This window comes from Melanotaenia boesemani, chromosome 24, assembly GCF_017639745.1.
Source record: "Melanotaenia boesemani isolate fMelBoe1 chromosome 24, fMelBoe1.pri, whole genome shotgun sequence".
Lineage (NCBI taxonomy): Eukaryota > Metazoa > Chordata > Actinopteri > Atheriniformes > Melanotaeniidae > Melanotaenia > Melanotaenia boesemani.
In genome coordinates, this window is record NC_055705.1 from 6,061,302 (window position 1) to 6,087,219 (window position 25,918).

A 25,918-nucleotide genomic window follows, 5' to 3' on the forward strand; every position below is an offset into this window, starting at 1 on the left:
AGGAGGAGGAACTTCCAGCAGAAGACATGTCTCTTCTAAATCTTTTTAGGTTTTTTAAATTATTCTTTTATTTGTATGCTTTGAAACTATGTTTCCTGAGTATTTCATGTAATTTTCCAGGTGGATGATCAATAGTTCTCATTTATAATCCAGATTCAGACCAGAACTTTTAAGAAACGGTAAGCTTTCGGTCCGCGCGGAGCGTGACGTTCCCTGTGATTCAAAGGTTCAATGTTTTAATTGTTTCAGAAAATTTGCTACGAGTGATCCTGAATGACGTCATTTCCGGGGCGCCTGGATTAAACGTTCCCCTCCTCCCCCTACTGCGGCGTAGGGATGCTTCTTGCCTCGGGAACAGTCCACCTGCGGCTCACCTGATAGCGTGACGGCGCGTGCTTCACGCAACGTCGTTTGTTTCGCAGCAGCTCCGTGAAGATGGCGGCTTACCGAGCCGTGCGACCGTTTCACCGACGCTGAGCGCCCGGGTCTCCGCACAGAGGGATGCGCAGCACGGCTACAGGCGTCCGCAGGAACTGCGGGTGATTTCAGGCCGGTTTGCGCTCCGGTTGTCCCGCAGAGACGGACGGCAGGAGACTGACGTCGCCCAGACACAGCGGCAGCTCGGCCGCAGGCTCCTCCGTCCTCTGGTTCCGAACAGCACCAGCAGACCGGTTTTAACCTTCCAGGTTTTATTCAGACCGCTGCCCGGTGGTCCCGGACCGACGCAGAACTCCGCGGAGAAGTCAGTCGCGATGTGGACCGCGGGGTCCGGAACCCAGAGAAGGTGACCGAACCGAACAGCACCGGAGAAACCCGAGCCAGTATTTTCCAGAGATTTCTGGGGCTGGAGCACCGCGCATCCCGGACCATCAGAGACCTCCGTGTGTAAATCCGGCAGCAGGTAGAACTCGCCCCGGGCTATGGGCACTCAGGGACCGGGCAGGAAGAGGATCCCGAACCGGGACAAGATGACAGCGGAAGACGATGCCCTCAACCAGATAGCACGAGAGGTGAGACGCGAGCTCATCGAGAGTTATCGATGATACCAGCGATCAGGCGGGGGGACGGGAGGGGCCGCAGCTGAGATGAGGGCCCTTCCTTTACCCACGAGAGCTCATCACGTGACTGAAGATGATTTATTTACTCTAAAATGTAAACATAAAGGAATCAGATTAATTGGAAAATATTAAGTGATTTGATTCTCTTTATAAAACGTTGAAAATAAATCAGTCATTCATCCATCTTCTTAGTCCAGTTCAGGCTGGCGGGGAAGCTGGAGTCCGGCCCAGCAGTTAGCAGGTGCACCTGAGGCCTGATTAACATACCTGGTTATCTGTTACCTAGGTGGACTTACCAAACATTCAGGATCAGGACGAAGCATCTGACCAATCACAGAGCAGCTACTTCATGAGCTTTCTTTAGAAATATGAAGCATGTAAAGGCATCATCCAGGCCAAGAGCAACACTGTTACCATAGCAACAAGGCATGCCAGCAGAAGATTGTGCCTCTGGTAACATGTAAAATCATGAAATTATAGAATATTAATTACCTGGACTATATAAGCAGGTCTCTGGACAGGTGGCCAGACGGTAGCAGGACCAACAGAAACCGGTCACGTCAGGGAGGATTTAGAGACCAGGTAACCTAACATGCATGTGTTTGAACGACGCAAGGAAGCCGGAGAGGACCCACGCAAACACGGGAGAACATGCAAACTCCACACAGAAAGGCCGCTGTTTGAATCCCTCCCCAGCCGAGGCTCGAACCAGCGGCCTCGCTGTGAGGCCGGCGCTGACCATAAACAATGAAAACAGTTTCATTTTTTACATGACTTTAATGAAATGAGTTTATCAGAAGAGAACAGGTAGCTGTCAGGTATGATGATGATGATGATGATGATGAAGAGCCTGGGTGGAAACAAAGTCCCTTTCTGTGTCGTCCTACTTACTGAAGCTGGAATGTGACCCTGATGAATGAGCTCCTCCTCTTCCTCGCTGGTGACATGAACAAAAACACACACTTGTGTACTAGCATCTGTTTCCCGTCTTCTACCTCTGCAGTTCTGGTTCTGGTCTGGTGCAAACCGCCTCCCAGACTGGTTCAGTAACGCAGGATCAGAACTGGAAACCAGTCCGATATGGTGTGTATTGTATGGAAGGATAGGAGTGCCACAAATAGAATAAATCTGGAAATGAATAAGCAAATAAATAAGCAAACATAGAGAGAAATACATGTGAATATTTTAGTAATTTAATTTCATATTATTTAATTTATTTTTCTTCATTAATTTGTTTTGTATTTATTTATTATTAATTCATTTTGTTCCTTTTTTATTTCCTTTAAGCCAAGCTGTCAATCATCTGCTTTGGGCGGGGTTTCTTGTCCATCACTGTGCTCTGAGCCAATGGGATATCAGCACAAGTTTCCACTACTTTATTCAACTCTATTCGTCTACATTCGTCTGTTTCTGAAACTCTTTTAGGCTAAAAGTCAGCCATGTAAACACTTAAGTGTGGTTGATATTTTCTACTTAGATTACACAGCGATGAAAACTGTATTAATGTTCCTTCACAGATAAACCCAGCTCCCGTCCTTTTCCCAGGCTGGCGATGTAAAAGATGCAAAGCTTTTAATAATGATTACAAGGAGAACGCTGCTACTAGAAAAGAAACCAAGTTGGAACAGCACATTTCTCTAAACAATAGTACTGATTACAGAAATGATTGCTTCTTCCATCTTCGTTTTAACTTTTGACCAGAGGACAAGTCTGTAGCCTGAGTACCGTATTTATTCCTCTCTTCATGGTTTTTAACCACTAAGCAGTTTAACAGACGGACCTCCCACCAGCTGCCGTGAGGGTGTGACGGACACACGTTTTATTATTGATGGATTTTTGCTTATTAAGCGGTCTACTCATGCTGAAATCCCATTGGCTCAGAGCACAGTGGGACGTCACTTCACAGTGTGGACAAGAGACCCCGCCCCAAAACAGATGATTGACAGCTGGTACACAAGAATATACATGTAGAGAGAGAGAATAAGGTAAAAAAAAAAAAAACATAGAATGAAAGTACAGTGTGTGAAAATAAATCACACTGTAATGAAAATATTAAAATATTTATGTATTTCCTCCATATATATATATATTTATTATTTTTTTAGTTATTATTTTTTTATTTATTTATTTTTTTTCTTTGTATGTGTATCTGTAACGTGGGAGGACGTAAACCTGCTGACGTCGGCTTTTTAATGGATTCTGGTGTTGGAGATACTGAGGGGTCCCCCTCCTTGCTGACCTACTAAGGGCTGTGTGACCTCCATCCTTTAATCCTCTGCAGTAACATGAATATTAATCTGCACTGCAGCAGACACAACAGGCTCATCATCACCATCATCATCGATTACAGAAAACAAGCTGCAGCGTTGTGAAAAGGCTACAGGACCTGTACCTTGACCAGGACCTGTACCTGGACCAGGACCAGGACCTGTACCTGGACCTGGACCTGGACCAGGACCTCTACCTGGACTTGGGAGGCTTCTTTCTGGAAACTACATTATAAAAATGATTTTTAAACATTTCTTTGGAAAGAAGGAAATCATCTGGCTAGTTGTGACTTCCAGCTGCCGTTTGAGATATAAATAAAAGTGGAACAGGGAAATAAAGAACGTAGACCACATCTGGAACTAAATCTGTTTCAGACCATCAGACACTGACCAGTAAACGCTGTAGTTATACTTGCACAGTGTTTGCGTAAGGGACATCTTCACCGGCGTGGAGTCCGCCTAGATCCACCACGCGTTGTGCAGAAGTACACCACACCACCCAGTCTTACCAGTTACTACCCAGTCACACCAGTTACCATGCAGCCACACCACCCAGTCTTACCAGTTACTACCCAGTCACACCAGTTACCATGCAGTCACACCACCCAGTCTTACCAGTTACTACCCAGTCCTACCTACCAGTTACCACGCAGTCACACCACCCAGTCTTACCAGTTGCTACCCAGTCCTACCAGTTACCACGCAGTCACACCACCCAGTCTTACCAGTTGCTACCCAGTCCTACCAGTTACCACCCAGTCACACTACCCAGTCTTACCAGTTGCTACCCAGTCCTACCAGTTACCACCCAGTCACACCACCCAGTCTTACCAGTTCTTACCCAGTCTCACCAGTTCCCACCCAGTCACACCACCCAGTCTTACCAGTTACTACCCAGTCTCATCAGTTACCACCCAGTTACACCAGTTACAGCCCAGTCTTACCAGTTACTACCCAGTCTCACCAGTTACCACCCAGTCACACCAGTTCCCACCCAGTCACACCACCCAGTCTTACCAGTTCCCACCCAGTCACACCACCCAGTCTTTCCAGTTACCACCCAGTCACACCACCCAGTCTTACCAGTTCCCACCCAGTCTCACCAGTAATTCTTGTCTGTGGAGTGGTAGTTTTTTGTTTATTTTTGTTTTTGTGGACTCTGATGATTTATCATTGATGAAGGTGGATGTTATTGATCTCTGTGTGCAGGCGGAGGCGAGGCTGGCGGCAAAACGAGCTGCCAGAGCCGAAGCCCGGGAGATCCGGATGAAGGAGCTGGAGAGACAACAGAAGGAGGTCAGTGGGCTTTGATTGATCGGACATTTCCTGAAGTTTATTTGATTGGGCGGGTGATTGGGTAACCTGACAGGAAGCGGGAGTGAAAGGTGTCAGACAAACAGCTTCAGGCTGTGAAGGGAGCAGGAAGCAGTTTGATCAGCTGATCGTGTCATGTGAGAGCAGGTCGAAGGTGACTTGGACTAAGCTGTGGAAGTGTTTTTGCTGCTGCGGTGAGTCTGCTCTATCAATACAACTTTATTAACACCTCTGATCCAGCACACACTATTCTGCTATGATTGATCACTGATCAGACTTCTGCTGAGGCTCAGCCGCTGACAAACCTGTTGATTAGCTGCTGTTTCTCTCTGTTAGAAGGCTAAATGTTTGGGAGTTGATCAATACTCCTGATTGATTTGCTCCTTACTCACATGCTCAGACCAAAGACTGCTGCTGGAAAACATGGCAATGTTAGGATGCTTTGCTATAGGTTGTGTGTGGATCAAGTCCACTGGTTTTTACTTTTTCCACTGCAGAGTTAACGCTTTACTGGAAAACTTCTGATGGTTGACGGATGATGTGTTGTTGTCCAGAGCTGTTAGTTGGCAAATGTTTCCTCATAGCTGGAGTTCAAACTGTATGATGCTAACAGCTGCTAAAAGCTGCTAACAGATGCTATCAGCGGCTAACATGTGATGTTGCACTTTTCAGCAGCTGGCAATGCGTTGATCAGCCCAGTTCTGCTACAGTTCCTAAAGAACCGCCACCGAGTTTTGACCCAATCTCCTATAGTCCAGTGAGAAAGCTGGTCAATCTGAATCTGAGTTCATACAGAGGAGTGCAAACCTGATTGCAGCCTCTTATAAGTTAACTGATTATCTATTAAATAGTTAAGTGATACATGACACGTGACCTCCTCATAGTTAACTGATTTGTGACACATGACTCGTCATAATTAACTGAACTGTGACTCGTGACTCGTCATAGTTAACTGATCTGTGACACGTGACCTCTTCATAGTTAACTGATCTGTGACACGTGACCTCTTCGTGACTGATTTGTGACACGTGACTTCTTCGTAGTTAACTGATCTGTGACACGTGACCTCTTAATATTTAACTGATCTGTGACTCGTGACTTCTTCATAGTTAACTCATTCCTGACTCGTGACCTCTTCGTGACTGATTTGTGACACGGGACCTCTTCGTAGTTAACTGATCTGTGACACGTGACCTCTTCATAGTTAACTGATCTGTGACACGTGACCTCTTTGTAATTAACTGATTTGTGACACGTGACCTCTTCGTAGTTAACTGATTTGTGACACGTGACCTCTTCCTAGTTAACTGATTCCTGACTCGTGACCTCTTCGTGACTGATTTGTGACACGGGACCTCTTCGTAGTTAACTGATCTGTGACACGTGACCTCTTCATAGTTAACTGATCTGTGACACGTGACCTCTTCGTAGTTAACTGATATGTGACACGTGACCTCTTCGTAGTTATCTGATTTGTGACACGTGACCTCTTTGTAGTTAACTGATATGTGACATGTGACCTCTTCGTAGTTATCTGATTTGTGACACGTGACCTCTTTGTAGTTAACTGATTTGTGACACGTGACCTCTTCGTAGTTAACTGATATGTGACACGTGACCTCTTTGTAGTTAACTGATCTGTGACACGTGACCTCTTCGTAGTTAACTGATCTGTGACACGTGACCTTTTTGTAGTTAACTGATATGTGACACGTGACCTCTTCGTAGTTAACTGATTTGTGACACGTGACCTCTTCGTTGTTAACTGATTTGTGACACGTGACCTCTTCGTAGTTAATTGATCTGTGACACGTGACCTCTTTGTAATTAACTGATCTGTGACACGTGACCTCTTTGTAATTGACTGATCTGTGACACGTGACCTCTTTGTAGTTAATTGATCTGTGACACGTGACCTCTTTGTAGTTAACTGGTTTGTGACACGTGACCTCTTCGTAGTTAACTGATTTGTGACACGTGACCTCTTCCTAGTTAACTGATTCCTGACTCGTGACCTCTTCGTGACTGATTTGTGACACGGGACCTCTTCGTAGTTAACTGATCTGTGACACGTGACCTCTTCATAGTTAACTGATCTGTGACACGTGACCTCTTCGTAGTTAACTGATATGTGACACGTGACCTCTTCGTAGTTATCTGATTTGTGACACGTGACCTCTTTGTAGTTAACTGATATGTGACATGTGACCTCTTCGTAGTTATCTGATTTGTGACACGTGACCTCTTTGTAGTTAACTGATTTGTGACACGTGACCTCTTCGTAGTTAACTGATATGTGACACGTGACCTCTTTGTAGTTAACTGATCTGTGACACGTGACCTCTTCGTAGTTAACTGATCTGTGACACGTGACCTTTTTGTAGTTAACTGATATGTGACACGTGACCTCTTCGTAGTTAACTGATTTGTGACACGTGACCTCTTCGTTGTTAACTGATTTGTGACACGTGACCTCTTCGTAGTTAACTGATATGTGACACGTGACCTCTTCGTAGTTATCTGATTTGTGACACGTGACCTCTTTGTAGTTAACTGATTTGTGACACGTGACCTCTTCGTAGTTATCTGATTTGTGACACGTGACCTCTTTGTAGTTAACTGATCTGTGACACGTGACCTCTTCGTAGTTAACTGATTTGTGACACGTGACCTCTTCGTAGTTAACTGATATGTGACACGTGACCTCTTTGTAGTTATCTGATTTGTGACACGTGACCTCTTTGTAGTTAACTGATTTGTGACACGTGACCTCTTCGTAGTTATCTGATTTGTGACACGTGACCTCTTCGTTGTTATCTGATTTGTGACACGTGACCTCTTTGTAGTTAACTGATCTGTGACACGTGACCTCTTCGTAGTTAACTGATTTGTGACACGTGACCTCTTCGTAGTTAACTGATATGTGACACGTGACCTCTTTGTAGTTATCTGATTTGTGACACGTGACCTCTTTGTAGTTAACTGATTTGTGACACGTGACCTCTTCGTAGTTAACTGATTTGTGACACGTGACCTCTTCGTTGTTAACTGATTTGTGACACGTGACCTCTTCGTAGTTAACTGATATGTGACACGTGACCTCTTCGTAGTTATCTGATTTGTGACACGTGACCTCTTTGTAGTTAACTGATTTGTGACACGTGACCTCTTCGTAGTTATCTGATTTGTGACACGTGACCTCTTTGTAGTTAACTGATCTGTGACACGTGACCTCTTCGTAGTTAACTGATTTGTGACACGTGACCTCTTCGTAGTTAACTGATATGTGACACGTGACCTCTTTGTAGTTATCTGATTTGTGACACGTGACCTCTTTGTAGTTAACTGATTTGTGACACGTGACCTCTTCGTAGTTATCTGATTTGTGACACGTGACCTCTTTGTAGTTAACTGATTTGTGACTCGTGACCTCTTTGTACTTGAACGATCTGACACGTGACTCGTCATCGTTAATTAATATTTGACCTCTGACCTCTTTATCTCTCCTTTTCCTCCTCTTGCAGCTTTTCCAAAGCCATAAGGTATGACCAACTTGTCTGTTCCTCTTTTATTCTTACATTTTTGTTTCCTTCTCTGGAAGCACTAGCTGGGTGGAACTAACAGCCTATGCTGCATTCTGAGCTAAGCTCCACCCCCCTTTTACATCCAGAGAAGAAAACAAACTTACCTGAAGGAGAATCTTCAAGTTGTTTAAAGCTGAAACATTTAAAGCTGATGTTTAATGTCAGATCCTTTCTTCCTCCCCCCAGAGGCATCATGGTGTGGAAAATAAGTGGGGTCACATTGAACAGTGGATGGTAGGACTCTACAGCAAGTGCTAGCTGACACATGCACACCTGACATCATTTTCACACAGTGAGATGTTAAAACACTCAGGAAGAGGTAGGGCTTACCTAGCCATTCATTTTTAGGTTAAGAAGAAATGAGGTATTTCTGACAAACTAATCAATGCCACAGTCTTATAAAATATGCCATTTGTCTGGAGAGGAGTAAAACTTTGATCTGTTTAGAGAACATAAAATTATTCACATTTCTGTGTGACGATGCCGAGTCTTCCTCATCTTCCTCCTCCATCTTTCCTCTGAAGCACAGGTATCAAACTCCGTCCCTCGAGGGCTGCAATCTTGCAGGTTTTGTTTCCCTGCTCCAACACACCTGAGTGAAGTTAATTGGTCATTGTGGAGAAGCTGACAAGAAGCTTTTGGATCCATTTGATTTGAATCAGGTGTGTTGGAGCAGGAAAACAACAAAAAAACTGCAGAATAGCAGTCCACGAGGACCGGAGTTTGACGCCAATGCGAAGGAGAAAACCAGACATGGACTGCAGTGTCCAGTTTCACCACTAGATGTCAGTACATCACACCCTGGATTATACGAACACAGCAGTATGAAGATGGTTCTGTGTAAACCAGTATGACCCAGTTCCACCACTGGGACCAGTCAAAGCTCCTAAAACAAGGTTTCCATGTGTCAGACCAGCAGGGCCCAGCTGCCTGTTGTTGTTTTTATTTGTTGTGCATGCGCTCAGACAGACTGACAGAAGGATTAAGAGGCTGTTTAATCCTGTCTGGTAGATGATCAGTTATCGTCTGGCCTCAGCTTCCTGCATGTTCCTGCACGCTGTCACATGCTGAGCAAAATAATTACTTTACATGCTGTTTTATTCATTAAATTCATTTAATCCTTTTCCCTTTTAAATTTGCATTCCTTTTTCTGTTAACTCACATTTACATTTTGTTGTTCTGTACAGTCTTATTGTGGTTTGTTTCTAATTTCTTAAAAAATTAAAAGATTTAGTTTTGTTTTCCTGTGATCGGGCTGGATAGCTGTCTCCACCAATTTTACAGCATTTTAGCTTTTTCCTGTTATTTTTTATGATTATTTTATAAACTACATTTCATATATTTTTATATATTTCAGATATTTTTTTTGTATTTTTAATTTAATCAAAGGTCTTTTTTTAGATTGCTTTTTATTTTTAGCTGTTTTTACTTTTTTTTATTAAAAATTCTGTTTTTCCTTTATAATCAGATTTGATGTTATTAAAGTTTTTGTTTAATTTTCTACTTTTTTCCACTTCTTTAAATGTTTATAATTTGTAAATGATTTTTTAAAGTTCAGCTCTGTTTTGTAGTTTATGTTTTTTATTAAGTTTTAAGGGTTATTTATTTTTTAAATTATTCAGGTTTTATTTGGAATAAATCTTTGAAAAATATGAATTTTATTAATTTCTTTTTTATTTTATGGCATATTTATTTATTTTACGGAATATTTATTCATTTCAGTATTTAATTATGAATAAATGTCTCTCCTGCCAAAAGTCTCTCATTGCCGGCAACGTCCTGCTTTTACCTGTGATGATGTCATCGATCAGCTGTTCTTCTACTTTAATAACTCCTCTTTCTTCTTCGTGGCCTTTCAGGAGGACAGTGAGCGGTACTCTCGCCACTCGCGGAGACACGCTTCGGTCTGTATCTCTTCTTCTCTGAGTCTAGTCCTGTTCTACAGTAGGTCGTGTGATGAGCTCAGTGTGGTTCCTACAGTTACCAGCTTGGTATCACCACTAATTTCCTGAATGGCTTAGATTTTTTGCAATTAAATTCAATTAGATGTTGACTAATTTCCAGATATTTGTGTAACAAAAAGTTTTCTTGAATATTAAAGACATTGGCCACGTTTACATGAGTTTTAATTCCTCTTCAATTCAGAATAAAAATGAAATCCTCTTTAAAATGACCTTGTAAACACCTAATTCTGAATGAAAATGGCCATTTCAAATATAAGAGGTCATTCTTCTGAACAATTCCTCGATCATGTAAACGTTCATTCTGCTTCAAATTAATTCGGGTCGTTCTGAGCATGCTCATTCCCTTGTCCTGTTGCCATGACGATATGGTACTCTACCGCCCTTCTCCTCCTCAGCTGACCACAGTGAAGCAGGATGCTGGTGTCAAGCTGCCGCTTCAAAACTAGAATCACAGTCAGAGCGAAAATGGTTCTTATGTGGTGTTCCATGTTGTAGACGAAAGGAAAAGAAGCATGAACTGGTGACCCTGTCCAGTCAGAACCCTTCCCAACCCCCAGATCTAGTGGAATTAAATAAAAAAATTAAACATGGTTTCCATGTAAACCTCAATTCGGAATTACTATTACCATGTAAACGTGAAGCAGAATACTGAATAATTAATTCCAAATAAAAAACATCATGCAACCGTGGCCATTCTCAGATAAATATTTTTATAAAACACTGAGCCCGTTTACATGATCTATTATCAGGATTTTTTTAGAGTACCAACGCGTGTGGTGATGTCACTTCCTGTACATTTGGTATTTATTGAACATGGTGGAGTCCCCAGTCTTGGCCTTAGCTGCTAATGCGAGAGGTAGTAAGCTGCTAAATACATTGCCTGGTCAAAAAAAAAGTCGCCACCTGAATGTCACTAAGCAAGTAGGCAGGAGCCTACTGTCGGATAATTACTGCAACAAGTTATTTAACCCCAACTGATGCAACAAGCAGCTTCTCGTTCCTTAAACAGCCATGTGGAAAGACACATCCGTGGTCTTGGAAAAGATGTTAGTCTGTTTAAGAAGGGTCAGATCATCGGCATCAAGCAGAGAAAACTTGTAAGGAGATGCAAAAACTACTAGAAATGGGTTCAGAACTGTCCAACGAATTATTAAAAAGTGGAAGGATGGTAGGGAACTATCGTCTTCCAGGAAGAAATGTGGTCAGAAAACATCCTGAATGATAGAATAGATGAAGACTTGAGTTTGGACTTGGACTCGTGTTGTATGCTGGATCCACCACATCCACCCTCATTCACCTTAAAACCCATCTGGGGAGGTTAGTCATTAATATTTGCATTTATGTTAGCTATGAGGTTAGCGCCACAGCAGTAAGCGTTAGCTTGTTATTACCTTTGTACTAAAATAATGTTGACTCCACTGAATGTGTTCAGAAGAAGAATTAGACGTTCTGACTGATGACATTTAACTGGGACCAAACTGGGATCAGACCCAGTGTAAACAATGCTGTTGTACTGGGGCTTTCAGGGGAGCCAAGCTCCCCTAGCTCCCCCGTAATTCGAACCCTGCTGTTGTACTGGGTCTGTTTATTAGAAAAGTGTATTTGTTGCTGATTTAGGAATGTAAGGAATATTTACTGGATATTTACTATATTAATTCCATTTTCGATCAGGACTGGCTGGTCTGGCCCTGCTGCAGCCGCACTGGCCATATTGTAAAAGTAGAAATAAAAAGTGCATGCACAACAACAAGCTGAGTCGCAGGGAGGGCTTTCTGCCTGCCGGTCGGACACTGTCTCTCTGCCTGGCCGGCCTGCTGTAGCGTGTGCACGCGATGGGCGTTGTGGGTGCGCGCACTGTAGTATCGATACCATTGCAAATTAGTTTAGTATCCGGATATGGCATTTAAGTATCAATACTTTACGGACTAACTGTAGTCCTAATAGACATCTTTAAAACCTCTATGAACCAAGCTGTTGTCCCTAAGCGCTTTTTTATAAGTATTTATCAATGTCACCACAGAGGAAGCCTCACCCATTCAGCAACAATGACTACCAACAATGACTACCATGCATGAGCAGCTCGTCATGCAGGACATCAACCCCCCCCCCCCCCCCCCCCCCCCCCCCCCCCCAAACTGATGTAGTCAACATGCCTAATGCTACTGTACAAGCCTGTGGGGACAGTCAATAACCTGGGGTTGCTGCAGTGGGTCAGGTGGTGTAGATTACAGGAGAATGTAATCAACTGGTGAATTAATCTGAATTTGGCATCATCTCGTGGAGAGAAGCTGATTTTGGGCACATAGGTCGTTGTTAGAGCAGCGAACAGAATCCTCCTTATTTATTAAGTTTCTGATAGTTCCAGGCTTACATGTAGAATGTTTATCATCATGTCTCTAGAAACAAAGTTATTACAAGTGGTATTTTTTGGTATTATTTCTCTGAGAAAAGCTGATTTTGGATGTGACATAGGCAACTTTTCATCTGTGTTTACATGCTAAGATCTCACAGAATTGGTAAGTCATGTGCAAGTAGGATCACTGCTGTCATGGGAAGAGGAACCGTATTAAAAAATCTGAGTTTTATTAATCGATATTGGAATAATTGCATTTCAATCTATTAAAACTGATATATGGATGTGATTTTTTATAACCCAGCTTCAGTGAGCACAGGTTGGAAACTGCTCACCTGACTGCAGGTGTGCTCCTGATGGTGTGACATCAGTGAAGGGAGTGACCAGCAGAGCGAACTTGATCCTGGTCCTGGACTCTGTCCTGGTCCTGATCCTGAACCTGAATGTGGTCCCAGATCTTGATCTGATCTCATTGTCTCTCTTCTGTCTGTAGGTGTCTGATGATGAGGAGAGAATGTCTGTGGGCAGTCGAGGCAGCTTTAGGGTGAGTCTTTCCTCCATCACCTGTATCCAGACAGTGGTCCCTCTGGATCCAGATCGCATCTGCAGGTCCAGGTTCTGCAGACCTTTACACAATCCTGAGCAGGGAATCAAGTTTTTAACTCACTGTACCTATCAGTTCAGATAGTAAGACAGTAAAAAGTTTTCTGAATGAAGTCTCGCTGTCCTCTCCTGCAGTCCTCTCTGCTGACACTCCTTGCTGCTTCAGGCCGGACTCTGACATCACTTCCTGATTGTAGATCAATAGTAAATCAGACATGTAGTAATAGATTAGATCAGATGATCAGAGCAGTCCTATGTGGGGTTCAGTTAGGACGTCATGTTGGGAACTGATCAGTCCTGATGGATTAATATGCTGACTATTGATTAGAGTCTATAACAAACCTGATTATCTACTAACTGACAATTTCTGTTTCCTTTTCTGAACCTTCTAACCTTCCTCCTCCTCCTAATCTTCCTCCTTCCCCTAGCCTTCAGACTACAGTGGTTTCCTTGGTTCTGGGTCTCGGACCTCCTCCAGGGCAAGTTCGGCCCGTGCGAGCCCGGTGGTGAGCTCGCCTTTCTGTCCTTTACCTCTGTGACTCCACCTGTCCCTTCCGTTGATAAAGTTTTCATTTGGAGGGATGAGTCTGGCTGTCTCTATGGCAACACAGCAGCATCAGACCAGTGACATGTGTTTTTTGTGTCCAGGTGGAGGAGCGGATGGAAAGAGAGTACTTGGAAAAAGTGAGTCCACATTTCTGTTTTTTTACCATCAGTACTTAATCAAATCTGGAATGTTTGAATTAAAATTATTATAATAAATAATAATTTTTCTAAAATATTCCAAAGTAAACATTCTGGAATAATCTTCTGAAACATTCCAAAGCAAATATTCTGGAATAATTCTTCTAAAATATTCAGGTGTAAAAATTCTGGAATAATTCTAATAAAATATTCTGGTGTAAAAATTCTGGAATATTTCTTCTTAAAAATATTCCAGTGTGAATATTCTGGAATAATTCTTCTAAAATATTCCAAATTAAAAGTTCTGGAATAGTTCTTCTAAAAAATTCCAGTGTGAATATTCTGGAATAATTCTTCTAAAATGTTCCAAAGTAAATATTCTGGAATAATTCTTCTACAACATTCTAAAGTAAATATTCTGAAATATATTCTTCTAAAACATTCTGGTGTAAAAACTTCTGGAATAATTCATCTAAAATATTCCAGTGTGAATATTCTGGAATATTTTTTTTTTTAAAAGTAAAGTAAAAAATTCTGGAATAATTGTTCTAGGGTTAGTTATCTTTATAAGTTTCTGTAGAGTAATCCTTTTGATCAGGTGCTGAATCCCATTGAAGCAGACTCCATCATAAAATCAGATGGCTGTGTTTGTTCAGCAGAATCACCACCGTCTGGTCCATTGTGTTTATGATGTCATCATTCAACCATCTTTGACTGGTCACTTGCATGTTGTTGATGTCGTATGATGTCATAAATCCATATCGCTGTCAGGGCTCCAGGACGGCGTCAACCCTGTCGGCTGCTACGCTCGCCTCACTGGGTGGAGCCTCTTCTCGTAGAGGGAGCTGTGACACGTCGTTCTCTGTGGAAACAGAGGCGTCAATCAGAGAAATCAAGGTACTCCATGAATGAAAGTTACGTTGTGTGTGTATCATATTGATCATCTTTGATCCCTTAATTTAGAAACCTTGAAAACTGAAATTGACTTCATACTGATCATTAAATGACTCATTGATGTGTGTTATTGATGAGTATTGATGATCTCTTCTTGTGATCAGGACTCTCTGGCTGAGGCAGAGGAGAAGTACCGCAGGGCGATGGTTTCCAACGCTCAGCTGCACAATGACAAGACAACACTGATGTACCAGGTGGAAACTCTGAGGGATGAGCTGAGCGACATGGAGGAGCAGCTTTGGGAGGCCCGGAGACACAGCGAGGACAACCAAAAGGTCCCATTATCATCATGCTAGCTAGCAGGTCATCCACATGATGCTGCTGCTGATGCTGACTCTGTGTGTTTGTGTGTGTGTTCAGAAGTTTGAGCGCGAACATCAGGCTCACAGCATCCTGAAGCTTCACTTCAAAGATCTAACAGAGACGCTAAGACAAACTGAGGAGCTGCTGACGGTCAGTTTCTGTAAAAACACTCTACACACACACTGATTTTATAAAAAAAATCCTTTCACTGTCTTACTCACCAGGTCCACCTTCTAGTACCAGGTTGGCCAGTTTTCCTCCAGAACTGCCTTCATTCTTGGTGTGATAGATTCAGCAATCTATATGTGATATATTTTGGAAACATTCCTCAGAGGTTTTGCTCCATATTGACATGATAGCATCACACGGTTGCTGCAGGTTTGTTGGTTGTTGAGATTCAGCAGTTTCTGTTGTGGAGCTTTCAGCTCCTTCAGGGTTACCTTTGATCTGTTGGTTGTCTCTGATTAAAAGCTTCCTTGCCTAGCCTGTGAGTTTTTGTGGACGGTCCTCACTCAACAAGTTTCTTGTGGTGTCATATTCTTTCTTTAGGTAATGATGGATTTGATGGAGCTTTTCAGTTTCAGATATCTTTTATATCACATCCCTGATTTGTTCTTCTCCACAACATTGTCCCTGACCTGTTTGAAGAACTCCTTGGTCTTCATGGTGTTTCTTTTTTCTTTTCAACATTTTGTTGAAAGACTATTTTGTTCAATAAAATCCTCCAGAAATGACATCGAAGTATTTCATTGTCACTTACCAGATTTGCTTTTTAATTTTCCTTTATATTTAAGCATTAAGTAAAACAGAAGAAAGATATTTAAATGTATTTAACTGTCTCTTTAAACACTAACTTCTTTCTCTTGCTACACTATTTTTTTTCTTCCTTCTCCTGCTGCTTTCTACTGATATTTCCTGGTCTGTCCTGGTCGGACTTGGTCTCACCGGGTCAGGAAGTGTCCGATCTTCGTCTGAAGAGCACCATTTACCGTCAGGAAGTCTCTGACCTGCAGGAAGCTCTGCAGTGGAAAGAGAAGAAGATCGGGGTACTGTGCTTCAGAGTTACTGGGTTTCCAACATTTCCAGAGGCAGAACTGGACTTGGAACTGGTTCTGTTCTAAACTTTTAACCCAACATCTGAGATCAACTTCAGTTCGTCTGTGACGGAAGAGGGATTCCTCAGTCTGATGACGTAAAACAGATAAATAATCATGTTTCTGCACTGCCTCTGGGAAATGTTTAATCTGAAGAGAGATGTTAGGCTGTTCTCTGTTCCAACTCTTCTTCCTTCACTAACTACTTAATTTCTTTTTTCTTTCCTTCCTTCCTTCCTTCCTCCACCCTCGGCTGCCTCCGTCAGGCATTAGAGCGCCAGAGAGAAATCTCAGACATCATTCGAATTGAACGTGACCGGCTCAGAGACGAGGTGGTCCGACTTCGAGATTTACTGAAGGTATTCAGACGACCACTTTCCGTTAATGTCGTTCATTTAAAAATCAGCAGACTCCAGCTGGTTTCTGAAGCTCATCCAGTTCTCAGAGCTTTAACTTTTTTCACCTTTAGAGAGCTGGTTCAGGAAGGTGGGAACTGTTTAATCTGGTAAAAAAAAATCAATACACAAACTTCAGTTTCATCTCAATCTTATTAAATTCTATTTGAATCCAATAAAACTACAGCTACATTTTTTTTTCCTCATAAAATCCTGATGTTTGTCTGTGAAACAACCAGTTTGTTCAGTAAATCTGACGTAATGTAAATTAATGAACAAATAATAGATCTACTATGTGAATAAATCAAGTTGTGTGCCATGTGAGCTGGGCAGGACCTTATTGGTGCTCCGATCCTCCAGCTGCAGAAGCTAGTTCTAGGGACATGGAACATCACCTCTCTGGTGGAAAAGAAACCTCAGCTGGTGCGTGAGGTAGACCTGTTCCGGCCTTGACACATGACATAGGTTCTGGAACTAGTCTGGACTCTGTTCCACTCTGGAGTTGCCCCCGGCAAGACACATCAAGTGGATGTGGGCTTACTCATTTCCTCCTGGCTCAGTACCTGTGCATTGGGGTTTACCCAGGTAGATGAAAGTGTATCCTCCGTCCACCTTTAGGTGGGAAGACAGGTCCTAACTTTTGTTTGTGCCTATTCACAAAGTAGCATTTCAGAGTACCCAACATTTTTGAAGTTTGAAAACGCTCCCGCTGGAGACTCCCACGCTTTTCTGGGAGACTTCAATGCTCATGTGGGCAATGAGAGTAAGATCCTGAGGGGCGTGATTGGGAGAAACAGCTGTACTGACCTGAATCCAAGTGGTGTTTCGTTATTGGACTACTGTTCTTGTCACAAATTGCCCATAACAAACATGTTCAAGCATAAGATTGTCCAGGTGTGCACCTGGCACTGGGACCGCAGTTCATTGATCAACTTTGTGGTCTTATCGTCAGACTTGCGGCCTCATGTCTTGGACACTCGGTGGCGGAACTGTCAACTGACCACCACTTGTGGTGAGCTGGCTCAGATGGTGGGGCAGGATATACTGGTCAGGCGTAAACATATTGTGAGTCAGTTGGGAACGTCTGGCTGAGTCCATTGTCAGAACGAGCTTCAACTCCCAACTCCAGCACAGCTTCAATCATGTCTCAGATAAGGTGGGGGACATTGAGTCTGAGTGCATGGTGTTCCGCTTCTCTATTACTGAGGCGAATGACCAGAACTATGGCCTTAAGATGGTTGGCAGACACCAGTAGTGAGGGATGTCGTCAAGCTGAAAAAGGAGTCCTATCGGGCCTTTTTATCCTGGGGGACTCCTGAGGCAGCTGATAGGTTGGGGGTCAGTGTAGTTCAGGAGGAAGAGCAGTTGTCTTCCAACCGGAAGGTTGGTTCCAGGCTTTTCCTGACTACATGCCAAAGTGTCCTTGGGCAAGACACCTAACCCCTTTTTGCCTCCCAGTGTGCGTATCAGGGTGTGTGTGTGTGTGTGTTTGAATGGGTAAATGTGACAGGTTCTGTAAAGCCATTTGAGCGCTATATAAGTACAAGTCCATTTACCATAGGTACCAGCAGGCTAAGTGCAGTGCAGTTTCAATGGTCGCTGAGGAACCCGAAAGATGTGTTCCAACTTCAGAGGGATCACACTCCTCAGCCTTGGTGGTAAGTCTATTCAGTGGTATGAGAGTATGATCCGCTTGCAGGCAGTAAGTCAGATTTATTTTTTGGAATCCGCCAAGGCAGCCCCTTTGTCACTGATTCTGTTCACAACTTTTATGAACAGAATTTCTAGGTGTAGCCGATGTGTTGGTTTGGGTCTTTGGTATTTAGAGATGATGCTGTTCCGCTGGCTTCATCAGACTGATCTCTGACTCTCACTGGAACAATACACAGCTGAGAGTTAAGCATTTGGGATGAGGATCAGCACCAAATCCGAGACCATGGTCCGCAACTGGAAAATAGTGGAGAGTCCCCTCCAGGTTAACGGTGAGATCCAGCCTCAGCTTGAGAAATTAAAATATTTTGGGGTCTTTCAGAGTGGGGAAAGAATGGAGTGGGAGATCAACAGGTGGATTGATGCTGTGTCTGCAGTAATGTGGACTCTGCATTGGTCTGTGGTGATGAAGAAAGAGCTCACCTGAATGGAGAAGCTCTCGATTTCCTGGTTGATCAATGTTCCAATCCTCACCTATGGAACAAGATCATGAATACAAGCAGGTAAAATGAATTTCCTCTTCAGGGTGGCTGGACTCCCCCTTAGACGTCAGAAAGATCAGGGCAGAATTGCTGCTCCTCCACATACAGAGGAGCCATTCAAGGTGCCTCCTGGGGAGGTGTTCTGAACATGTCCAATGGGAGGAGGCCCAAGGGAAAACCCAGGACATGCTGGAGGGACTACGTCTCTCTGCTGGCCCTTAGGAATGCACTGGAGGAGATGGAAGAAGTGGCTAGGGAGGGGAAGTCAGCCCCCTGCAACCTGACCCTGAATAAGCATTAAGACGGATACGTCCACCACAGAAAAAGTCCTTGTTGTGTTCTGGATGTTTGTGGCTATCTCAGATGCCATTTGTTATTGATAAGTTATTGATTGGTAAATAATTCATTACTTTCTTTCTAATAGAAACACGAACTAGATGTCTCTCCTGACATCACCACCAATGGAGACACAGACCAGGGCAATGTTGAAGATGATGTCAGTACAGAGTCTTCCTCGCAACTGGCTGAGGAGTCGCCTCACAGCAGCAGAGAGAGCATGCTCGGTAGGAACAGATTGTGTTGATGCTGAATTTTATTTGGATTTTCAGACTCTATTATGAAAACATTAAATGCATGTATAACAAATGCATGCCTCTGATTTCTAACTCTATGATCAGAACTTGTGAGGACTTCAGCATCTCACCCTGTTTGGATGGTTTTAAAATCAGCTCTAACTCATCAGCATCATCCTGCAGAAATTCTTCTGTGATTCTCACCTCGGTTAATTCCCACCTTCTCTTCTCTCTGTCCTGTCTTTTACATTATGACTGTCACCAGTAGTTGGTCCTACAATCTTTCCTCATGATCTTTCAGGGAAATGTCGAGGGAGCAGGAAACAGCCCCAGGATGACATGAAGCAACAGCATGTGATGATTAACAAGCGCTCTCAGTCGCTGAACGTGATCCCCATTAGTGAGCATGCAAAACAGGCTGGGGACAGGCGTAACACAGCCGAAAAACATCCAGACAGAAGTGAGGCAATGAGAAACAAAAAACTGAGATACAAGGCAAACGAAAAGGATCTGCCCAAGAAATTCCCAACCAGGGTTGATGATACCCTTCTGCTCAGGAACAAGGAAATTAGAAAACAGCCAATGAAGGACAAGGCAGGAGCTGCTGCTCTGGTACCTGAGCAGGAATTTAAAGGCCCTACCAGATCTGAAATCATTTCTGCCAGTGAAATGGAAATGAAGATGTGTGATAAGAAAACTTTACATGTTCGCAAAGCTTCAAATGAGAACGTCCTGAAATCGAGACTTGTTCCACCTCGACCTGCTAAAGACATGATCCTGAATAACAAAGCCATCCTGCTTAGTCTTTTGTCTGCTGGAAAAATACACCCTCTATCCGATGAAATAGAAAAACAAGATGCTTCTGGTGTTCTGGAAACAGAGGCTTCGTCCTCTGACAAACAAAAATGTGCATCTACTCTGGATCTTAGTTCTCTTCATCAACACAAAAACACAAACATGAGCAGCCAAGAACGATGCTTGGAACAGGAAGGTGTTCCTGATATTCCAGCTTCAAGTACAAAAGAATATAAAACACGAGATGTAATCACTCTGACTTCAGAGATCAGCTCGAAAGAAAACAAATCTGTTGAGATGTTGGCTGTAAATGACAGACAGGGCCTTAAAGACAGCACAGAGACTGTATTATTGAACCCTGAGTCTGTAAGAAATAAAGACACAGTAGGGTCTAATATTTGGTCTGCAGGAAGTACAGAGGGTGGCGAGACAGTAGTGTCAATGGTTGGGTCCATAGGAAGTACAGACGGTGGAGAGACAGTAGTGTCGAAGGTTGGGTCCGTAGGAAGTACAGACGGTGGAGAGACAGTAGTGTCGAAGGTTGGGTCTGTAGGAAGTACAGAGGATGGAGAGACGGTAGTGTCGAAGGTTGGGTCCGTAGGAAGTACAGACGGTGGAGAGACAGTAGTGTCGAAGGTTGGGTCTGTGGGAAGTACAGTGGGTGGAGAGACCGTAGTGTTAAAGGTTGGGTCTGTAGGAAGTACAGAGGGTGGCGAGACAGTAGCGTCAAATGTTGGGTCCGTAGGAAGTACAGACAGTGGAGAGACAGTAGTGTTAAAGGTTGGGTCTGTGGGAAGTACAGAGGGTGGAGAGACCGTAGTGTTAAAGGTTGGGTCTGTGGGAAGTACAGTGGGTGGAGAGACCGTAGTGTTAAAGGTTGGGTCTGTAGGAAGTACAGAGGGTGGAGAGACGGTAGTGTCGAGGGTTGGGTCTGTAGGAAGTACAGAGGGTGGAGAGACAGTAGTGTCGAAGGTTGGGTCTGTAGGAAGTACAGAGGGTGGAGAGACGGTAGTGTTAAAGGTTGGGTCTGTAGGAAGTACAGAGGGTGGAGAGACGGTAGTGTCGAGGGTTGGGTCTGTAGGAAGTACAGAGGGTGGAGAGACGGTAGTGTCGAGGGTTGGGTCTGTAGGAAGTGAAGCTAGTACAATGAGGACGGTGGTCGATTTAAATCTTTCAAGTGTTTGTGAACATCACAACTTTGAAACCAAACTGGAATCTGAAGTGAATGATGTGTCTCGTTGCAAAAGGACAGGAACACTCAAGGAAGTTGAGGTCCAGAAGATTTATAGATCAGTTGGAGACATGGTTCAGATTCAAGAAGCCTATCCTGAGTATGCAGATATTAATGGACAGACAGCAACACCATTTGGTCTGGAGGAAATGTGGAGTGGTTTGGAGAAGACCATTCAAGAAATGCTACAAGGAGTTGTTGGTAATCAGGCTTTTGTGGCTGAATTCTCAAGAATCTTTTCAGAAATGCTGATCTCTCTTCACCGGTGGACCTCAGATCTGGAAAAAACACTAAAGAACAGAATTATAAATGCAACCAACAAACATGATGTAGGAGGACGAGATCTCAGACTGTCGGAGGAGGTGGAACAACTTCAGAAGGGTTTAATGGAAAAAAGTAAAATCCCAGAAGATCGTAAATGTATGAAAAAATGTCCGACTGGACATTCTGCATCAGCAAGAGTGAACTTTGCCTCTGAGATATTGAAAGAACCATCTGGTTCTACAAGAAGAATGTGTCCAGCCTTTCAGGATCATCCTATAAATGGCCAAGAAGGAGAAGCTGAGGCAGGTGTAGAATCAGCAGTCAGTGGCATCGCAACGTTCAGTCCAGTTAGTCCAGTTGATCCAACAGAGAAAAGTAGCTCGGAAGAATTTGTGTTTATTGAGTCGTACTTTACTGAACCTGAGTCCAAAGTTCAGGACCCAAAGAGAAGTCCAGCAGCGTCAGCACCTTCCCATCTTGGCCAAAATTCAAAGGTCAGGAAGCTAATTGAGTTGACGGCTGAAGAAATCAAAGCCATGGCTGTTCCAGAACTAGTGCTATTGAGCCTTCAAGAAGGAAGACGGCTAGATGAGTCATTGTGGTCCAATACTGCTCTGCTGGAGGAGGTGCCAGCTGGAGATATGGACAGTTGTGAGGAGGCTGACGAAGAGGTCCTCAAACCAGTGTCGGCACACATTCACAGGATGGAGGCTGCAGTTGAAGATGTAGAAGTTGTTCCAGCATTGAACAGCGTAAAACAGGAAGATCTCGATTCTGATAGCAGGAAGGGTGAAATCACTGACTGTAAGGTCTCATAAACCTCAAAACTCAATAGTAGTGGATGGAAACAGTTGTATAATTACATTAAAGTTTTCTAATAATCCACCAGAATGTGATATTTGAAAGCATAATAAACTCCAGCTCAGCTGTATTTTAACTGTACTGTGCTGCCAAATCAATCAGACGATCAATAAAATATTAGCGATTCATGTTCCTGTAAAGTTTTGCCTTTTTTGACATGATGTTGGATCAACAGATGATTTTCTCCGTTTTATTACACCTTAACACCTTAACGGTAAGCAAATTAGTCTTTTAACTGCTTCATTTATTTGGTTTTAGATTCTATTCAGCCAATTTTTTTTAATTCAGTATTAATTCTTATATATATATATATATATATTTTTTTTTTATTTTATTTATTTTTTTTTTTTATTTTGTTTATTTTTATTTATTTTTTGAGAATTTATTAAAATTGAATCCACTGGTATTTGGTCAAAGCTTTCTTTCTTTACTTTAAATGAGTGTTTCTCAATCCAGGTCCTAAGGACCACTGCCCTGCATGTTTTAGAGGTAGCCCTACTTTGACACACCTCAATTAAATTAATGGCTTGTCAACAGGCTGGAAAGAACTTGGTAAGGAGGTTTCTTAATCTGACTCAGGTGAGTTGTAGTAGGGCAGTGGGTCCTGAAGACCTGGACTGAGAAAAACTGCTTTAGAGGAATCCACTGAATCAATGAAATTTGGAACAAACCTGAATATAAAGATTGTTATTTAACAGATAATTTTTTTGTAAGAAATGGATTTAAAACTTAAGTGATGTTTGACCCTGAACTTCAAACTTAAAACCAACCAACCCAAAGTATTTCTACCCGTTGGAGTGCTGGGTTCCTCAGGGTGTTGTTGCATTTACTTTTTATCCAGTTTCAGGTGACAATGTGTCATAAAACCAAAACAAATGTCAACCAAGATTATCTTCATCACCCTGGAGTCTCTGCGTCATTTAAAGAAGATGGAAGTTAAACTAGTCTGATGAAGAGCTAAAGTGGTGTGAAGATAAAACTGGCCTGGGATCACCTGATGATAATTTGTGTGTGTTAATGAAAACACAGTCAAGCTGTGACAACTTGCTAGGTTTCTTTAGACCAAGAGTCTGGACATTTTAATTGCCACAGCATTCTGACTTCATGTCTCTGCTGCGTTTCAGAAATGCGACTGAAGAAACTGTTTGAGGAAAGGGAGAGTTTACGAGATCAGGTGAGATGAGACCTCTGTGCTTCTGCAGAGAACAGTTGATCCAGCAGAAGGTGTATAAGACATGTTGATGACCGTGTAAACAGGTGAGGCTGTTGAAGTCTCAGCTGGATCAGAGGCAGAGGAGCGAGACGGAAAGAGTCCAGAATCCAGAGGATGACAGTCTGGAGAATGGGATGGACTCCCATGTGCTGGAGCTGCAGAGTGAGTTCCTGTTTAATGTGACTAGTTCTCAGCTGGAAAACACACCCTCATTCTGTTTGTGGTTTTCCTCAGGAGATGCCAACAGACAAATCAGTGAGCTCAAATTCAAGCTAGTGAAATCTGAACAGGAAGTCACGACTCTGGAACAAAACGTAAGTGTTGACTTCTTAATCTTTTACTGCCGTTTGTGTTTGATGCTTTTGGAAATGGTATCATCAGTGTGTATTGAGGTTTTTTATTCAGCTGAACGTGTGGTGGATCATAAAGTCTTTTTAGTTTCATGTCACCATGTTTCTGCAGATCACAGCAGGTTTATTTGGTTTTTGAAGTTAAATACAGTCTTTAGTCTCTAGTTGCGAGGAACCAAACGTCAGTCTGTGATGCTCCTTAGGTGATCCGTCTGGAAGGTCAGGTGAGTCGCTATAAGTCTGCGTCTGAAAATGCTGAGATGATCGAAGACGAGCTGAAGGTGGAGAAGAGAAAACTGCAGAGAGAGGTGAGAGCTCCCCCATGTGTTCTGGAGAGTTGAGAGTTTGGTGTGATTCCTCGGTCTTCCTTTATTTTTTGATGGTTTTGGTTCGCTTCTGTTCCCATGTCTGCAGCTCCGCTCAGCTCTGGATCGGATCGACGAGCTGGAAGCCAGTAACAACCACCTGTCCAAGCGCCTGGAGAAGATGAAGGCTAACCGGAGCGCCCTGGTGGCCCAGCTGTGATGCTACGTCCTGGGATCCTGCAGCAGCAGAGCACTTGTTTTCTCTGCGTCAGCACTAGACAGCTGGAGGTCGACGAGGCAGAGAAGTGCTCTGGGTTGGGCAGTGATGTGGTTCTGATCCTCAGCTTCTGCTGAGGCTGAAATGTGTGCATGAAGACCATCCAAACCAGCGTCAGCAGAAAGCAGAGAGACGACGTATCTAAAAACAACCTTCAGCTGCAGAGAAGCAACAGATCTCTGGATCAGAACCTTGTCAGCTTGTCCGAATTTCCTTCAGAGAACAAAGAAACACAGCTGGGAATGTTTGTACAGTCGAACTGACCAGCCAGGATGAAACCTGGAATATATAATCTTCTCTGCGCTTCCATCAGAACCGCTGCTTTAATGAATGTTGGAACATCTTAACCATCAGGGAGGATCTCTGCTATCAAACTCGCCATCTTCACTCACCGGATCAACGTGGAAAAGTTGGCTGTTGAACTGATTCTCTTTCATCCGGGAAGTTCAATTCATCTCAGTCCCGGCTGAGGAATGAAAACTCACCTCCGAGTTTTAAACACATATATAAAAATGGTTTGGATCTGGTTTTATCAGCTGGACTGTTTGATCCTGTTAACAATCCCAAAGGAATTGTTGATCATTAAAGATTCAAACAATAACGATTCCACGGAAACGATTAACAACCCCGAAGGAACGATTAAAGATTCATCTGGAATTGTTCCGTAGGAACTGTGAAATATTTCTGTGGAATGATCTATAATTCCAAAAAGAATAATTAATGATCCGAAAGGAATCATTAATCCACTTTATCTGGTGTTGTCCCACATTCCCAGATTCTCATCCATCTGAGGTTTTGAGAACTCGACCCAGCAGCTGGGATGTAACATGACCTGCTTGAATATATCTGTAATCAATCAATCGATCAATCAGTTAATGCCGAGTTTGGCTGCTTTAGCCGTTGGTTTGATCCATCCTTGTTGCTAGGTTACAGAGGAGGTTCAGGATCAAACCCATGAAAGTACAATCGGCCTGAAACTGTTTGCTGCCTGACTTATTGATTAGGGTCAGTGTGAGATCAGGAGCTGCAAGGCTTCATTGATCAGTGTGATGGTTACTGGCAGAGCTGTAATAAACTCCTGGAACCTTCTCTCCTTGTTTTGGACTCTAATTAACAGAACCAGCTCAAAAGAACCAGTAAGGATTACGTCTGATGAACAGTATCCATAATTTAATTAACTTTGACCTGATTAAGACCAACCTATCCTGAGTAGGTTAAATGAAGACCATCTTTAAACGGATTAAAATTAGTTTTGTAGAAACAAAAACTTTATTTGGTACAACTT

At 43.0% G+C, this 25,918-nt stretch overlaps 1 protein-coding gene across 3 annotated transcripts; it reads left to right on the plus strand.

Annotated features, from left to right (window-relative positions):
* Nucleotides 1-253: 253 nt before the first annotated feature.
* On the plus strand, nucleotides 254-25,722 carry lrrfip1b (leucine rich repeat (in FLII) interacting protein 1b). Of its 3 annotated transcripts, XM_041978763.1 has the most exons (19): nucleotides 288-1,010; nucleotides 4,535-4,621; nucleotides 8,164-8,181; nucleotides 8,410-8,457; nucleotides 10,083-10,127; nucleotides 13,034-13,084; nucleotides 13,572-13,649; nucleotides 13,792-13,827; nucleotides 14,599-14,724; nucleotides 14,886-15,056; nucleotides 15,142-15,234; nucleotides 16,038-16,130; nucleotides 16,445-16,537; nucleotides 19,190-19,328; nucleotides 23,613-23,662; nucleotides 23,746-23,863; nucleotides 23,936-24,015; nucleotides 24,255-24,359; nucleotides 24,466-25,722. In XM_041978763.1, the coding sequence occupies exons 1-19, from the start codon at nucleotides 921-923 to the stop codon at nucleotides 24,574-24,576; spliced, it is 1,632 nt and encodes a 543-aa protein (XP_041834697.1). In that variant the 5' UTR covers nucleotides 288-920; the 3' UTR covers nucleotides 24,577-25,722. The 3 variants fall into 3 exon arrangements, with proteins under 3 accessions (XP_041834696.1, XP_041834697.1, XP_041834698.1); XM_041978762.1 differs by lacking the exons at nucleotides 23,613-23,662; nucleotides 23,746-23,863; nucleotides 23,936-24,015; nucleotides 24,255-24,359; nucleotides 24,466-25,722 and adding exons at nucleotides 19,639-20,553; nucleotides 20,891-21,644 and having other exon boundaries at nucleotides 254-1,010; XM_041978764.1 differs by lacking the exons at nucleotides 8,164-8,181; nucleotides 8,410-8,457; nucleotides 10,083-10,127 and having other exon boundaries at nucleotides 290-1,010.
* Nucleotides 25,723-25,918: the final 196 nt, after the last annotated feature.

Coding starts and splice junctions, on each gene's coding strand:
- lrrfip1b (XM_041978762.1), top strand. CDS start 921: ATGGGCACTCAGGGACCGGGCAGGAAGAGGATCCCGAACCGGGACAAG. Junction 1,011..4,534: donor TCAACCAGATAGCACGAGAG/GTGAGACGCGAG, acceptor CTCTGTGTGCAG/GCGGAGGCGAGGCTGGCGGC. Junction 14,725..14,885: donor CGTCAATCAGAGAAATCAAG/GTACTCCATGAA, acceptor TCTTGTGATCAG/GACTCTCTGGCTGAGGCAGA.